We start from the raw sequence: 16,908 nt of genomic DNA on the forward strand, positions 1-16,908 counted from the left end.
TGGGACATAGGAGACAGAGAGGAGTCAGGGATGGATCTAGAGTTTGGCTAGAGCAACCAAGAGGGTGACGTTGCCGTCCATCCTGATGCAGAAGACTCTAGGTGGAGCAGATTTGTGGGGAAAGGGTCAGGAAGTCATACGTGGCCATATTAAGTGTTAAATGCATATTAGTGATCTAAATAGAGGTGTTGGGCGGGCAGTTGGAAATACGAGTTTGTAGTTCAAAAGAGAGGAACAGACAAGTACTACGTAGATTTACACATTGTGGCACATCGACGCTATTTACAGACACGAGGCCAAATGAAGAGTGTAGAGAGAAGACCAAAGACCGAGTGTGGTGACGAAGAATAAGGGAGACCAGCAAGGGAGACTTCTCAGGAGGAGCAGCCACAAGAGGGCAAGACAATCAAGAGACTGCGATGTCCCAGAAACCAGGAGCCCAAAATATATCAAGGTGCAAGGAGAGATCAAGTGCATCAAATACAGCTGACAGGTCATGTAAGAGAGAACTGGCTGGCTGAGTCAGGGCCCCTCGACCATGCTCACGGCCTAGTCCCCAGAACCTGTGAATATGCTACCTTCCGTGGCAAAGGGGGCTTGGTAGATGTGATTGTGCTAATGATCTGGAAATGGGGAGATTATTCTGGATTGTCTGGGTGGGATCAATGTAATCACAAGTGTCCTTAGAAGGGGGGTGGTGGCAAGAGGTTTGGAATCAGAGACAGAGCAGCAGATGGGACAGTGCAAGCAGAAGGCGGAGTGATGTGACAAGGATGTGTTGTCCCCTAGAGCCTCCAGAAGGAAGGCAGTCCCACTGACCCGCTTTGAATTTCCGACCTCCAGAACCGTGCGATAAGCAATCTGGGTTGTTGGAAGCCACGAAGTTTGTGGTACTTTGTTACAGCAGCAAGAGGAGACAAATAGACCGACCATTGGATTTACCCATGTGACTGTTACACGGTGACCTTGGACCAGAGGAGTTTCAGGGGGACAATGGGGAAAGTCTGACTGAAGTGGGCTAACAAAGACCAAGGGGACCTGAGGATCTTTGTGCAAAATCAGTAAAAAAAAAAAAAAAAAAAATCTTCCGGCTGGCCAACTGGAAATAATGATGCCTCAAGGCAGATCAATTTCAAATGTTGTTCCTCAAAAATGACAAAGTCCTGTGTCAAGCATTTGCTTGGTAAACAAAGAATGAACTAGATTTCCGCCTCTACGCTTGCCTTCTCTACCAAATGCCTTTGTGCAGAGCACAAGTGGAGAGGAATCAAGGGTTCCTTTCAGGTGGTTTTGCTGCAGGAGAGCTGCGAAGTGGGTAAATGGGTCGGTGGCTGGTGGGGGAAGTGAGGACACAGAATGGGTTTTTAAGGTGGCATGTTTGTGTGATGACGGAAATCACTCATCAGAGAGAGAGAAATGAATGATATGGGAGAGACGGGAAGATTGCTGGAGCACTGCTCCTGAGTGGACGAGAGGGGGTGGGATCTAGGCCAGAATCCAGATGAGGACCACCACTGAGGGCTTCATAAAAACCAATAAGAAGGAACATGGCACACAAGAGGACGTGTGGTATGTTTGCACAATGAGGATAATGAACAGAAAAGGAGAGAAAGTGGGGGTTGTGAAGCCAACCAGGCGGGAGTTGTAGTAAGTTGGGTGAGAAGGGACAGAAAAGGTGCTGCTGTAGCTCTTAGACTCGTAACCCAGGGCCCCTAACGAAGGCCCCAGGCCTCAGTGGAGCTCACTCTTTGAAAGGACTTCTTTATGTCTCTTAGACCCTTTCTGGTACCTGGGACCCGCTGAGATGGGATTGGGGTCCATCTGGGTGGGGCCCCTCAAGACAGAAGTGAGGCCCCACGTGGGCTCAGTCAGTACCAGTTTCTCTTTTGGGGGATCATCTCCCACTTCCTGTCCAATGAGCGGACTTGGCCAGATCTCCCCAGTCGCTCCATGAGTCATGCTTATGTGGCCATCCTGGGGTTCTGTGGCTAGGTCTCGGTTCTAGAAGGGTGACTGGACAAGCCAAACAACCTACTGGGCAGGGCAGGTTTTTTAGTTTTTGTTTTTGTTTCTGGGGTTGTGTGAACATGAGATTGGACAGCCAGAATGGCACTGGCATGCTGATATGGGGTGGCTAAAATTGTTTCCATTGACGGGGCCCTGTTGACAGGATCTGCACGTGGCTCCACACACCCTAGGGATGGCCCTGAGTGTGACGTAGTGGTAATGAAGGAGCAATCAAAGAGACATTTTAAAGGAAGAGGAAGAAGAGACACAACTTAGGGATTAATTAGGTGTTCTGATATCTGAGTGTCATCTTTTTAGGTGAATCCCCTTCTCCTCACTACAGAAATGGCTCAGACCCTGTGCTTACCCCCATCATTTGGCAATGATACAATTTAACAAAGAGATAATAGGGTGAAGCTTTTTAAAGAGCAGTGTGGGAGCTGTAAGGAAGAGGTTTTTCTCAAAATATGAAGTAGTGGTCAAATATTATGGGGAAGGTGTCAGCCAACAATAATCTTTCCAAAACAGAGCTAGCCAAGAAAGAGGTAAAGAACACTCATTTCTCCCACGTGGATTATTGATCCTAAACCACTGAGTATGGAGTTCTTACAGGTTGATCCAGCAGCTATGTGAAAAATAAGAAACCTCTGTGCAATTTGAGTTATTTATCACTTACTGATGACTTTGCCATGAGCTTATCTTTGTAATTGTTTTAAATCTATTGTAGGATCTCAAAGAAATGTGTGTGTGTTCTACAAATCTCAAACAAATCAGAGAAGAAGGTTTATTTTGCAGCAACATGCGTCTCCATGCTCCCCCAAGTGTGCCCTGGCTGTGCCTGAATGCATAGCAGCGAAGAACACAGGCCCTGGGAGCCAGACTCCCTGGGTGCGAACCCTGGCTGGGCCACTTCCAACCTTAAGCCAGTTATTTAACCTTCTCAGAAGGAAAATGGACATTTTATTGGTACGTACTTCATAGGACTGTTGGGAAGAGTCGATGGGTTCATTCACTAAAAGCACTTCATGCTTGACACATCGTAAGCACTCAAAATTAGCTACTATTCTTGTTCATAAATAAAAAGAGAAGAAAACAACACATAAATGTTCTACTTTTCTGAGTATGAAAACGTTTTCTGTGTCCTCTCCAAATTTGTTTTCTTCTCTCAAAAATGGAATTTCACGGATTTTCTATTCCTGAATGAAATAAGCCATTGGGTAAAATGAGCTGTCGGTAGAGCATTATGGCTTTTTCTCTCTTTTTCAGGAGAACTTTCAAATTCTTTTTTTGTTATGATTGCTTTATCCTCAATGTACTTCTCTTCCCACATGCTACTTATCTCTCTTTCACTCATTCCTTCCCTTTTTGCTTCTTATCATTCCAACCTAGTTCTTTGGATCTTATTTTTTCTCTAACGCTTCATAAGCTGGATGATTTTTTCCCCCCTGTCTTTGGTCAGAAGTATGCGTCATTTGTAGAATCTGCTCACAAATGCAGGGGATTTTTCCAGCCATTTAAAATGAGCCTAGGAAAACACACCTGCTACTCTGAAGACAGTCTGATTTCTGCAATCAGGCGGAGCCTGTGGAATGCTCAAACAGATTCCCCTTCCATGAAGTCAGTCTTCCCCACTCACTGCTGGCTTTGGATTGTGTGAGCATTACATTTTTCACTTGTTTCTCGTGTGCATTTCTTCTGTTCAAGAATTCATCCCAGAGCCAATATAACACACTACCTCATCAATGTCAGTTTAATATCTCTGCCTCTATGTCCATCAATTCCCATTTTCTGAAATAACAAATCTCCAGTCCGGTCATCTTCTTCCCGCTTAATCTCTTATTTTGGCCTCCCATACTCATCATCACTTGATATTTATATTTACTTGCTCTTTGACTATCTCTGTCCACTAGGATATGCAAGGACTTGTTCTGTTCACTATTCTTCTCTAGTGCCCAGAACAGTAACTGTCCTCCAATATGTATTGACTGAATACATGAGTTGTAACCATTTGCTCCTATCACTAGTACTTTCCAAAATTTTGCTGTTTTTTGTTCACTTATTATACAGAATGCGATCAATAATTTTCATGAAATGCCTAACAAATAAAGACCAAGATGGCCAGCGAGGGATCAATCTGCAGCCATACTTCTGTGGCACCAGAGTCGATGTGCTTTCGCTTTGGTGATTACCTGGATTGTGGCATATTTGTTAGGAAAGGAAGCTCTAGAAAATATATTTAAGAAAGTGATACTTTTTAAAATCAATATATTCTCCTATAATTTAAAAACTTATATATTGAAATAGAAACATAAGGGCATGGATTTAGTCCTCCAATTATTTTAGCTTGAGTAAAAACTTGCATAATAATGTAGATGAAATTGAATCGTGGTTGATGTAACTGGGGCCATTACTTTGCGACATTTAGAGAGAGGGGCTTAACATCAACGACAATTAATTACATCAATATTTCCACTGAGTCACCCATGTCAAAGAAGAGGGCCTGAAGGTTTCAAGGGATCTTGTACTATTACCCAACCAGTCTCCTCAGAGGGGAATTATTTTTATCTTTTATCTTAAAACTTCATGTCAGCTCTTTATTTTATATATCATTTTAAAAAGACTTATTTTATTTATTTGAGAGACAGAGAGTGTGTGTGTGTGAGTTTGCAAGCAGGGGGAGGCACAGAGGGAGAGGGAGACAGAAACTCAAGCAGACTCCCTACTGAGTGTGGAGCTCAATGCAGGGCTTGAACCTAAGACCCTGGGATCATGACCTGAGCCACTAAGATACCCATTTTTATATCATTAAAAAATTGTTAAGATATATCTTATGTATTAATTAATATGAGTCAACTAGACACATTCCCTAAAGCCTTTTATCTTCAGCATTTTTGTTCCTTTTTGGTATATCACTCCTTAACTACTCCGAGTTTGGATTCCTGGTTGAAGACTTTTATGAAACTAGATATCAGACCTCTGTGGGTGGGACTCTATACTTCCTTAAATCCATTTTCCTACTGCACAATGCTATCTCAGTGTTTCAGCACTCCAAATTGCTCTGAATCATGCCCCCAGTACAGTTTTCCAGCCCCTTGGCCCATTAACTCGCAATCTACATACCTTAATTATAATTTATGGGAACTCTTTGGCAGAGGCTATAATTGTCTCCTCATGTCTCTCACTGTACCCACCAGCACAACCATCTAGTATACGATCAGTCTTAAGTCAGGAAGCATAGGCTAGGTTCTGCTGATAAGACAAACAACCCCATAATCTTAGTGGACTAACACAACCAAGATTTATTCTCGTTTACTCAAAGTTTACTATAGGCCTACAGAACTCTCCAGGGCAGTTGGCTGTTATATGGTGGCTCATTGCTGCTCCTCACACTCCCACAATCATCAAGGTAAGGAATAATTAGGGACACAGAGTTGAGCACCTGCAATTAAATACTTCCACCTTGAAGGGATATGTTGCTCTTATTTCATTGGCCAAAGCAGGTTAGATGACCATGACTAACTTCAGCTTGGTAGGGAAGCACAGTCCTACTGTGTGCCTAGCACGAGAGGGGAACCAGTTATCCGATGACAGTAGTACTAGGTGTCGCACACATGCCTGCCCATTGACTGAATGAAATTGAACATTCTGCTCCGTATGCAATTACCAGTCTTTTTGGTTATCCTATCATTTATCTCATTTCTTGTTTTGACTCTACCATTCCTGATAAGACATTACTTTAACAGATGAAAGAGACAAAATGCTAATTTAAAACACTCATCTAGATAGATGAAACTGAAGTGCTTTCGTATAATTGCGAAACCATCATTATCATGACTTCACATTAACTGCATGCTTTCCTTCATCACGTTAATTAAACAAGTCACTAAACCTTATGCCCTCCTTGCTCTTCAGATTAAATGCTTAGGCTTTACCAATGATAACTTCACAGTTACTTGCCTTGATACGATCCAAGCATCCTAAGATAAACACATTTCCAAAATAACCAGATGACACATTATGTATAACATGGGAAAAAAAAACTTCCACACAGGAAGCAATATGAAGGAGATACTGAAAAAACCTTTGCTTCATGATTTAGATTGATTTATTTAACAAGCACTCCCTAGGATAGATTTCAAGGGGGCATTGAAATGAGGGCTTGATTAGTATGAGATGAATAGCCATGGTTTCAAGAAAAAAATGGTTAATTAAGCCTTTTATAACCTTCTGTGGCTTCTCCCTAACCTTACTGTGGCTTCCCCAAGCCCCGAGGGTTCTGGCTTCAGTACAGTGCTCTTGCCCATCTTGGAGCTATTCTTTATGTTCTTGACTTCAGCTACTGGAATTATGTCCATCCCAGAATCCCTCTTGCTCTTTCCCACCTTTTCCCCCATGACACTGAGTTTCTGGAAAATCCAGGTCAGCTGTCTTATAGAATGACACCCATGCCAGGTCAAGTTGCACATAGTATGGGCTGTTTTTGTGCAGCACTGGAGCTAAGAACAGTTTTTATATTTTTAAGGGGTTGTAAAAAAGAGAAATAAGGAAAGGGAGGAGGAAGAGAAGGAGGTAGTGGTAGGAGAATTATGTGATAAAGACTATATGACCTGCAAAAACCTAAAATATTTACTACATGGCCCTTTACAAAACAGTTTTCTGACTTCTGTTCTAGATCTTTCTCTTTTCTCATGGTATTATTTAGTTCATACTTCAGTTTCTTGGATTTTTTGGCAAGTTGGAAATTAGCTCTGGAAATGTGCCGTCCAATATGGTAGTCAGGCAGGCACTTGAAATGTGGCTAGTGCAAGTTAAGATGTGCTGTCAGGATAAAATACACACCAGATTTTAAAGATTTAGCATGAAAAGAAGTGTATAATATTTCATTAGTGATTTTTATGTTGATTATCATGTTGATATAATCATATTTTGGATGAAAGAAAATGCATCATTAAATTACTGGTACCTGTTTCTTTCTGTAATGTGGCTACTAGAAATTTTTAAATTACATATGTAGTTCATACTATATTTTTATTGGACAATGCTGGTGTAGAGCCTTAATTAAAATCAGGTTAAATATTCTTGGCAAGAATACGTCACAGTTCATTTTCTGTACATCATACTATGAGACACATAACATCAGTTTGTCTCATTAATGACATTAAGCTTGATAACTTGATTGAGGGGTGACTGACAAATATCTTCATTGTAAAAGTACATTTTTCCCCTTTGCTATTTATAATCGGGTATAGCTATGAGACTATTGAGCCAGAGTTTCCCATTGACTTTTCACTTAATGGTTTTAGTATCTTTTGGTGGCCCTTGCTTGAATCAGTTACGGAGCCAGGGATTGCAAAATGGTGCGTGGGTGTGTGTTTTTTTAAAGATTTTATTTATTTATTCATTCATTAATGAGAGGCAGAGAGAGAGAGAGAGAGAGAGGGAGAGGCAGAGACATAGGCAAGGGAGAACCAGGCTCCTTGTGGGGAGCCCGATTTGGGGCCTGATCCCAGGACCTCAGGATCACATCCTGAGCCAAAGGGAGACACTCAACCACTGAGCCACCCAGGTGTCCCTGGTGTTTTATATTTTTAGAATTTCTTTTTAAATTTCTTACCTGGCATTCTTTTCTTACTTTCCCTCTTTTTCCCTTAATTTTCCCCTTAAAAATATATTTTTTTTGTTTTTGTTTGTCTTTGTGTTTTAGTGGGCACATCACTTTTTTTAAAAAAAGATTTATTTATTTCAGAGAGAGACAGAGAGCGAGAGTATGGGGGAAGTAGGGACGTAGGGGCAGAGGGAGAGGAGAAGCAGACTCCTGGAAGAGCATGGAGAGTGGGTAGTGTGCTCCATCTCTGGATCTGGAGATCATGACCTGAGCCCAAACAAAGAGTCAGACACATAATCTCTTAACTGATGGAACCACCCAGGTGCCCCACATCACTTTTTATGTATTCAATGTGTTACGATGAAGTGTGATGACTCTTTTTGATACTCCAATTTCCTTTTTGATACTTCCAATTTTCCTTTATTCACAAGAGACACACAGAGAGAGGCAGAGACCCAGGCAGAGGGAGAAGCAGGCTCCCTGCAGGGAGTCCAGTGCGGGGACTCGATCCCAGGACCCCGGGGTCACACCCTGGGCCGAAGGCAGACGCTGAGCCACGCGGGTGTCCCCCCAGAATACTTTTTAAAGCCACGGACGGTCCTTTCTCTTGTACCTCCCTTCCCCAGTCTTCGTCTATACTCTCAACTGTAAGCAGATGCTTTTTTTGCCCCTCTGGGGGCCGGCGTGGTCCAGCTTGGGGGAGCTTGGGAGACCAGCTTGGGGTCACAGAGGAAAGGACGGAAAAGCCTCTGCACGTCGTGCGATCCGGCAGTTCGCAAGCCTGGCTGAGCATCACAGGAGACAGCCTGGGACGTGCGCTAAAGCCTGAATCCTGGGTCCCTGCCCTAGACCCCCACACACTGCGCGTGGCCCGGGGCCCGGAGACCCGGCCTTGAACGCAGGAGCCTCCGATGTCATAAACTCAAAGGTTTAAGGAAACGGAGGAGCAAAGCAGTGGGGCCTAAGCGGGTCTCCCGACTGCAGATTCGCTGCTTTGGGCGGTGGCCCATTTCCGGAGGAGCATCTGGGTTTGTTTTCGTTTTAGGGTGTTGGGGGGGCTTGCTTTTCCGGGCTCCTTAGACTCCCTGGAGGCGGCCTTCCCTCACGTTTCTCTCTGGACGTGCTAGGGGTTCCGCAGGGGCCACACTGGACGCTGCCCGGAGGGCGGGCTACGGCCCCGCACAGCTCGGACCCTCCAGGCCGGCCGCCCGGCGCGCGCTCTTCCCGCCGTTCCCCGCACTCGCCCCGCCCCGGCTGCGTCTTAGCCCCGCCCCCGCGGCACGTTTAGGGCGGAGCTACACCGATGCCCCGCCCCCATACCGACCTGCTGCGACTTAGCCCCGCCCCCGCGGTACATTTAGGGCGGAGCTACGCCGATGCCCCGCCCTCATACTGCCCCTGCTGCGCCTTAGCCCCGCCTCCCGCGGGGACTTGGGGCGGAGCTACGCCCTCACCCTGCCTCTGCTGCGTCTTAGCCCCGCCCCCGCGGCACATTTAGGGCGGAGCTACCCGCGGGGACTTGGGCTGGAGCTACGCCGATGCCCCGCCCTCATCCCGCCCCTGCTGCGCTTTACCTCCGCCTCCCGCGGGGACTTGGGTCGGAGCTATGCCCTCACCCCGCCCCTGCTGCGTCTTAGCCCCGCCTCCCGCGGGACCCTCGGAGCGGAGCTTCGCCGCCGCCCCGCCCTTCCGCACGCTCAAGCCGCTGTGGGGGGCGTTTCCGGAACTCTTAGCCCGCGGAGCTGATTGGCTGATGGTGGCCGTACGGTGCCCGGGGTTTCCGGGATCCGAGGAGACCCGCGAGGGGGCCGCCATGGCTCTGGTGAGGCAGCCCTTGCGCGAGCTGCAGGGACCTCTGCTGCCACCCAAGAACCTGGAGGACGAGGACGAGGACTGTGTGAGGGAGGACGCGGAGGACGATGAAGACCTGGAGTTCGTGGACGCGGAGGAGCTGTGCGGCGGGGGCGTCAAGGCCGGCACGCTCCCCGGGCGCGTCCGCGGTGAGGGAGCCGCGGCCCGAGGGAATGGGACGGCCGGAGGGAGGGAGCGCTTCCGGGTCGGCGGGTCGGGTGGGCGCCCCACGATCCAGGCTCTTGGGGGGGTTGTTTACGTCCTCGAGGAAACAGCGGGACGTCAAGCCTGTGTTCACGCCCAGAAGGAGACTTGTGTTTTAAATTAATATTTATTTATTCATGAGAGAGAGAGAGAGAGAGGGGCAGGCTCCATGCAGGGAGCCCGATGCGGGACTCGATCCCGTGACCCCGGGGTCACGCCCTGGGCCCAAGGCAGATGGATGCTCAACCACTGAGCCACCCAGGCATCCCAGAAGTAGAGTCTTAGACTGTTTTCCAAAATAATAATAATAATAGTAAAATAAAATTGTTTTCCTGTCCTGCCTGGAGTCAAAGATTTATTTTTCAGCCACCTGGACAGCACGCACACAGGACGCGCCTCCAGGCGTGGTGGATTCGTTCGCGTCCTGATGTGCGTTTATCTTGTGCAGTTGCTGTGCTGTGGAGAGTCCCGGTGACGAGCGCACTGACTGGTGTTTGAGGGTCGTTGAGTGGTCCCCCCCTCCCCCCCAGACTGCTCGGTGCCGCAGGCCTCGCTCTGTGCCTGCAGCGTCCGCTCCCGTGGCCGCGAGCCGCCCGCGTCTATTGGGACCGTGAAATGCAGCTACTGCAACCGAGCAGCTGAATTTTAAGTTTTGTCTAGTTTTAATTAGAGTTTAAATAGTCACATGAGAGTGGGCAGCACACATTTAGAAAGTTTTCTTTCTTTTTTTTTTTTTTTTTAAATATTTTATGTATTTATCCATGAGACACAGGCAGAGGGAGAGGCAGGCTCAATGCAGGGAGCCCGATGTGGGACTGGATCCCGGGACTCCAGGGTCACACCCTGAGCTACTCTGACACTCCCCTGCCGAGCCCCCCGGGTGCCCTAGACAGACAGTTGTCAAGTATTTGTGCAAGGTTACTCATTTGTTCTAAAGTATTAGTGACTGGCTACCAAGTTACAAGCAAGTGACTGCCGTTTGTTGCCGAGATGCCCAGGGAGATGAGATAATGAAGCTTCTGTCTTAATGGAACTTATTCTTTGGTGAATTAAACAGGCATTCTTTAAACAATTACAGAAGTGACCATAATACTTAGTTGATAGAAGGAATAATAAGCAGTGCTATGAGAAGTTAGAATCTTGAGATTCAGGGAAGACTTTCCTGAGGAAGTGGCAATTAAATTAGGATCTGTAGTAAAAGGGGGTTAAATAGCAAGGAAGAGAACATGTGAGGCATGTGGAACAGCATATGCAAAGGCCCTGTGGTGGGAGGGACCACAGCATTTTTTAGAAACTGCAGGAAGGTGATTTTTGGCATAGGTCAGAGTAGCAGAGAGATGACTGTTTTTAGAAGAGAAACAACAGGGGATCCCTGGGGGGCTCAGCGGTTGAGCGTCTGCCATGGGCCCAGAGCGTGATCCTGGAGTCCCGGGATCGAGTCCAGCGTCGGGCTCCCTGCATGGAGCCTGCTTCTCTCTCTGCCTGTGTCTCTGCCTCTCTCTCTCTCTGTGTCTCTCGTGAATAAATAAATAAAATCTTAAAAAAAAAATAGAAACAACAGACTTTTGTCAGGTACTGTACTTAGCTCTTGGAATCCAAGGACAAGTAAAATATTGTTTTCATTCTAGAGAGCTCACAGCTCAGTAAAGGGAAACAGAGAAACAGGTAAGTGGAATATGAGATACCCTAATAAACATCCGTACAGGGTGCTGTGGGGGGATTAAAGACAGTGGTAGATTTGCTAAAACACTGAAAAAGCGGTTGTAAAATATCTTACATTAACTTTTTCTTTTCTTTTTTTTAAAGTCATAATTTCTGATGAAAACACTCAAGAGCAATGTAACGTGTTTGGACGTTTTCCGATAATGGGTCCTTGGTGGCGAGTGAAGGTGCAAGTGAGACCTATGGGATTGAGGAGCTATCAAGTTCACGGATTCCCATCTTACTTTTTACAGTCTGATATGTCACCACCAAATCAAAAAAGTATCTGTTCCCTGTTTCTTAGAGACTGTAATTTCTCCAGTGACAAGATAGATAAATTTTTAGCTTGGGTAAATGCTGTCTCAAGCTATAAAAACCTCAACTTTGAAAATCTTAGGGAAATGCTGAGACTTTTCCAAAAGGAAACTGAAAGGAAAGGTCAAAAACAGTCTACGCAGGATGGACGGGAAGAGTCTCTACCAGAAAACGAGATGTGCCTTCCTCTGGAAAACAAAGGTAGGTGTGATTTTATCATCCAGTTTTATTATAAATGAGATACTTAATGAACTAGTGTGTTTAGAGATATTACCACTTTAGTATCTTGGCATACTGTTCTTTTTTAAAATCTGCTCTTGCAACTCTGTTTCTGTTTCATTTAGGATGCATCATTGTAATTTCCAGGTTCCTTATGGATAAGGTGGGGAGGTTGGGTGACATGATCTTTAAGCTTCTTCTAGTTCCTTCCCAGCTTTATTATTTTATTTATTTATTTTTTAAAGATTTTATTTATTTACGAGAGAGAGAGAGAGAGAGAGAGAGAGAGGGGCAGAGACACAGGCAGAGGGAGGAGCAGGCTACATGCAGGGAGCCCAACGTGGGACTTGGTCCCAGATCTCCAGAATGGCGCCCTGGATGGAAGGCAGGCGCTAAACCGCTGAGCTACCCAGGGATCCCCTCCCCGGCTTTAAAACTGTGTTTCTCTCTGACTTTTGTGTCCATGGGATTACCTGGAGTCATTAAGGGAAAGTTGAGTTGTCAGCTCTTCAGTTCCAATTTTTATTCTGCTTAAGAAGGCAGAGGAGAGAGATAAGGATATTTTGGAGATTGCAGTCCAAAATGGTATGAAATAATTTCTTAGTATGGTTTGTTATCTGGCCACTCACATGAATAGAGTATTTCATTTCTTAATTATATCAAATAATTGATATGCAACGGCATCATCGGATGACTTCAGTGACCAAAGAATCACGATGACAGTCAGGAAAATGGTTCTAAAGGTTAATATGTAAATGATTTCTTTGTTATGCTTAGCTTCAAATTTATCATTATATCACAGAGTCCCAAATTTTACTCTGATTATATTATACGCAAAAGGAAAGAAAAGACTAAGAAGTGGCTGTCTAAGCATTTGAAGAACATACATTTTGGAGTTAAACACAGTTTTTACCACCCGAGTACAAAATCAGTTGTATAAACCGCTCAGTTTTCCTGCCGGTTACAGTAAATTTCTTTCTCTCTCTTAAATTTCAATTTTATGAGCTGGTTGTGCTACGGGGGGAAAGTCTATCACATCAGTTGTTCTGTGAGCTCACTTGTACGTTTTGTTTTGTTCTTTTCTCTGACCCTGTAGTTCCATTTATAACTGTAATGACAGCTTTGCAGTTTCCAAAAATAATGGAATTCCTTCCAATTCTTCTGCCTCGACACTTTAAATGGCTCATAAGCTCAGGTTCTAAGGAGCTTTTGGAAAAGATAGAAGAGATGTTAGGTACGCATCCATGGAAACTTGGGTTTAGTAAAGTAAGTAAGACGTTTACTCGCCATTTAATAATCTTGAGTAAGGGAGGATTTCTCAAACGTGACAATTTTTACATCTCTTTCAAAGGAAAAAAATTTGTATGGACCTCAATGTTGATTTTTCTCTTAAGGGTGAGAACCAACTATAAATTTCTTATACCTGTAGCTCATATGCAGAAAATTTGTGAAGGAAAACAAAATAACAAAATTGATGACATTGACATTGTCAGTAATTTAATTATATAATTTACTTCAATAGGAAACATTTTTTTGGTAACCAAATGACCATTTGCAATGTGACTATGATCTCATTGAAGACACAAATTCTTAGGAATTTGGCAAGTCCATGTTAATCCCTCACTTTCCTATTTGAGCTTTTGAAAACTGTCATTATTCATGTGGTACATCATTATATTATTTGAGGTTTTTTTTTTATTATTTGAGTTTTTGATACAATGATATCACTTACAGATGAATCCCCTTCTGTTCTTATTATTAGAGACCAAGAGTAGGAATGGAACTATGAGGCTTCAGTGGAGTTGGAGACCAAGTGTAGCACTTAAATGTTGGCAGTACTTGGTTATGGTGGTTTTCCAAATGAAAATACAATTTAAAAATTTCTGAGATAATTCTTGGATCCCCAAGAATGTTTATGAGCCCCCTCCCCCCAACCAATTTGAGATATACCAGAATAATGAATTTATCTCCTACATGACATGATGATGATTTCAGCATGTTTTACAAAATGAAATTCTGGAACACTGGATTATTATATATATTCAGTAGAGAGGAGAGGTAGAGCAAAGCACATTCTGGAACTCAATTGGGAACAGGAGACATGAAGTCCTACCGTACAGTTTGGAAACCACCGTCCAAAATAAAGACCGTTACTGACATATTAGATGGCTGGGACTGCCAACCCTCTAAATCTGTGCTTCACACCATATTCTGCGTGGCTCAAACAGTAGATATTTATTTTCTCACGATTAAGGAGGCTCTGAGTCCAAAATCAAGGTGATAGCTGATTGGTTTCTTCTGAGTCCCCTCTCTTTAGCTTGTACATGGTTGTGAGAAGACAGTTCTCTCTGGGTCTTCCATAGTCTTCCTTCGTGCCTGTCTGTCATCACCTCTCTTCTTATAAGGACTCCAGTCCTGTTGGATTAGGTTCCACCCCAGTGACCTCATTTTAACTTAATTACCTGTTGAAAGACCGTATTTCCAAATATGGCCACATTTTGGCGTAGTAGCAGGTTAGGATTTCAACAAATGAATTTTGAGGGGACACATTTCAGCCCATAAAATGTATGGAAGGCTCCAGAAAAGATGCTCCGTAGGAAAAAAAAAAAATGAAGCTGGTAGAGAACCTACTGAGTGGATCATGGTGAAGGAAGTTCTGTGCCTCTTCAGTAGAGTTTGGGCAGAATTGTTGAGAGACACAGAGAAACCTCAACCAGCTGAGACAGTCATCAACTTCACTACATATGCAAGCGTTTGACGCAAAAGTTAATATAATTGTAATATATCGTGTCACTCAGCTGCGAATCCTGTTTAGCACCGATTTAACCAAAATAATTTGATTAACAGCATGTATACCATAGCTTTTTTTCAAAGATGGGAAGAGAAGCATGTGGGGAAGTGTTGTCATAAAAAAGGGGGAGTTTCTGTAGAGAAAGACTTCCCATAGGAGAGGAGGTTACTACCTCCTCTAAAAAAATATATATATATATTAAAAAATTAAAAAAAATTAAAATTAAAAAAATCAGAGAGTGGTATAAACAGTACTTAGAACAATGTTGACCTTATGAGGCATGGGAAAGGGTAAGTCAGGGGATTCCTCTCTCGCAATTTGCTTGCTAGTGTTAATTGGCTTTTAAAACTGTATGTGTATTGTTTTGAGAAAATATAATTTTAATTAAAAACTTAGATCTTTGACAGTCTAGTAGAAACTTGGTGATGTCATGGCTACCCAGTTTTTCCTCCAGGTTTCGTTACATGTCATCTGAGACGTAAGCAATTCTTATTTTATGTCTTTTTTGAGACCTAAGCAACTACCAACGAGTAACCCAGTTTTTATGTAGTCCTGATAACACCCGCCAGCAGTTGCAATTTTCATAAGCAACTCGATCTCTGTTTCCTTGAAGATAACCTACATGGAGCTGAAGCTCTTGCAGTGCGAGGCCAGCTGGGCCTCATTTTGCCAGTGCCAGTCCCTCCTCCAGTCGATGGCTGATTTGGAGAAGCATGCGTTGATAATCTACTCCAAACTGAGACACGTATGTAGGGAGCAAGGGCACACGTGTGTCGAGGAAGCCGACCTAACTTACAGCGTGTCAGACGACATGTCTTTCCACGACGCTTGGCAGTCTCTGAAGTTTCTGAAGGACATCGGCGTGGTGACATACGAGAGGGGCTGTGTCTTTCTTGATGACCTTTACCGGGCGGAGCAGGGCATTGCCTCTTCCATATGTGACCTGATGACGAGGCCCCCATGGCATTTGCAGGTCGATGTCAAAAGGGTGCTGGCAGCCCTTCAGGCCACAGGCCCCGAGGGGTCGAGGAGCGGGGAGGCGTTGCATGGAAGTATGCCGGGCGCAGTGAGTGCAGAGCATTCTGTGGCCGTCCCGGGGGGCCAGGACGGGCGCGCAGACACAGGCCCGGCTGGGCTGGATCCGGCCCAGGTGGCCGCCCTGGAAATGGTGTGCTCCAATGCCGTGACTGTGGTGAGCGGCAAGGGGGGCAGTGGCAAGACCAGCATCGTCAGCCACCTCTTTAAGCACCTGGAGCAGCTGGAGGAAAGTGAGGTAGAGCGGGCTTGCGAGGATTTTGAACGCGACCAGGACGTGCCACCCGAGTGGGTCAGCTCTGCAGAGCAGGGGCTCCCAAGGCTGGAGCGGGCCGTGGAGGTGCTGCTCACCGCGCCCACCGGCAAGGCCGCCGGCCTGCTACGGCAGAGGACCGGCCTGAGCGCCTATACGCTGTGTCAGGTGGGAAGACTTTTCTGCATTTTGTTTTTTGTTGTTTTTGTTTTCCCTGCAGATAAAACCATTGGCCCGAAGCCGGGCTCTCCGAGGATCCCTGCTTCAGGGCCGGCGCTGGCCAGTCGCTCAGCACTCCGTGGCTTTCGTGGAGCCGGTCCTGCGTAGAAGGGAGCCAGCTAGCCTGGGGGTGCGCTGCGTGACGTCGTGGGGTCCGGCGTGGGATTCCGTCCCGGGGGCACTGGTTACACACCTGTTAGAGTCCGCACCCCTAGTCGGAGAAGCGCTTGTGTTGGAAGGAAAAGGCTGTATTCTATTTGATAGTTGGAAATCTGCATAAAAGTGAAGACTTTGGTCGTCTGGTTTTAGTTCTTTTTTTTTTCTTCTTCTTTTTTTTTTTTTTAAGATTTTACTTATTTATTCATGAGACACACACACACACAGAGGCAGAGACACAGGCAGAGGGAGAAGCAGGTCCATGTAGGGAGCCCGATGGGGACTCGATCCCGGGACCCCAGGATCAGGCCCTGGGCAGAAGGCGGTGGTAAACCGCCGAGCCCCCGGGGCTGCCCAGTTCTTTTCTTCTTTAAAGATTTTATTTATTTATCCATGAGAGACACACAGAGAGAGAGGCAGAGACACAGGCAGAGGGAGAAGCAGGCTCCCTGTGGGGAGCCAGATGGGGACTCTATCCCGGAACCCCAGAATCATGACGGAGGGGAAGGCAGATGCTGAACCACTGAGCCACCCAGGCGCCCCTGGTTTTAG

General features: G+C 45.4%; 1 protein-coding gene across 2 annotated transcripts in view; it reads left to right on the forward strand.

Annotated features, from left to right (window-relative positions):
• The first annotated feature begins 9,203 nt into the window (after positions 1–9,203).
• The window catches only part of HELB (DNA helicase B), a 31,353-nt gene continuing 23,648 nt past the window's right edge, over positions 9,204–16,908 (forward strand). Inside the window, exons 1-4 of one of the 2 annotated variants that reach the window (XM_025476695.3) lie at positions 9,204–9,612; positions 11,474–11,884; positions 12,999–13,168; positions 15,307–16,149. In XM_025476695.3, coding sequence (XP_025332480.1) covers positions 9,219–9,612; positions 11,474–11,884; positions 12,999–13,168; positions 15,307–16,149 — 1,818 coding nt within the window. In that variant the 5' untranslated portion in view covers positions 9,204–9,218. Of the gene's footprint in view, positions 9,613–11,473; positions 11,885–12,998; positions 13,169–15,306; positions 16,150–16,908 lie in introns of those variants that run through there. The other variant, XM_049115130.1, reaches the window with a different exon arrangement.

Source organism: Canis lupus, chromosome 10 (assembly GCF_003254725.2).
Source record: "Canis lupus dingo isolate Sandy chromosome 10, ASM325472v2, whole genome shotgun sequence".
Taxonomy (NCBI): Eukaryota; Metazoa; Chordata; class Mammalia; order Carnivora; family Canidae; genus Canis; species Canis lupus.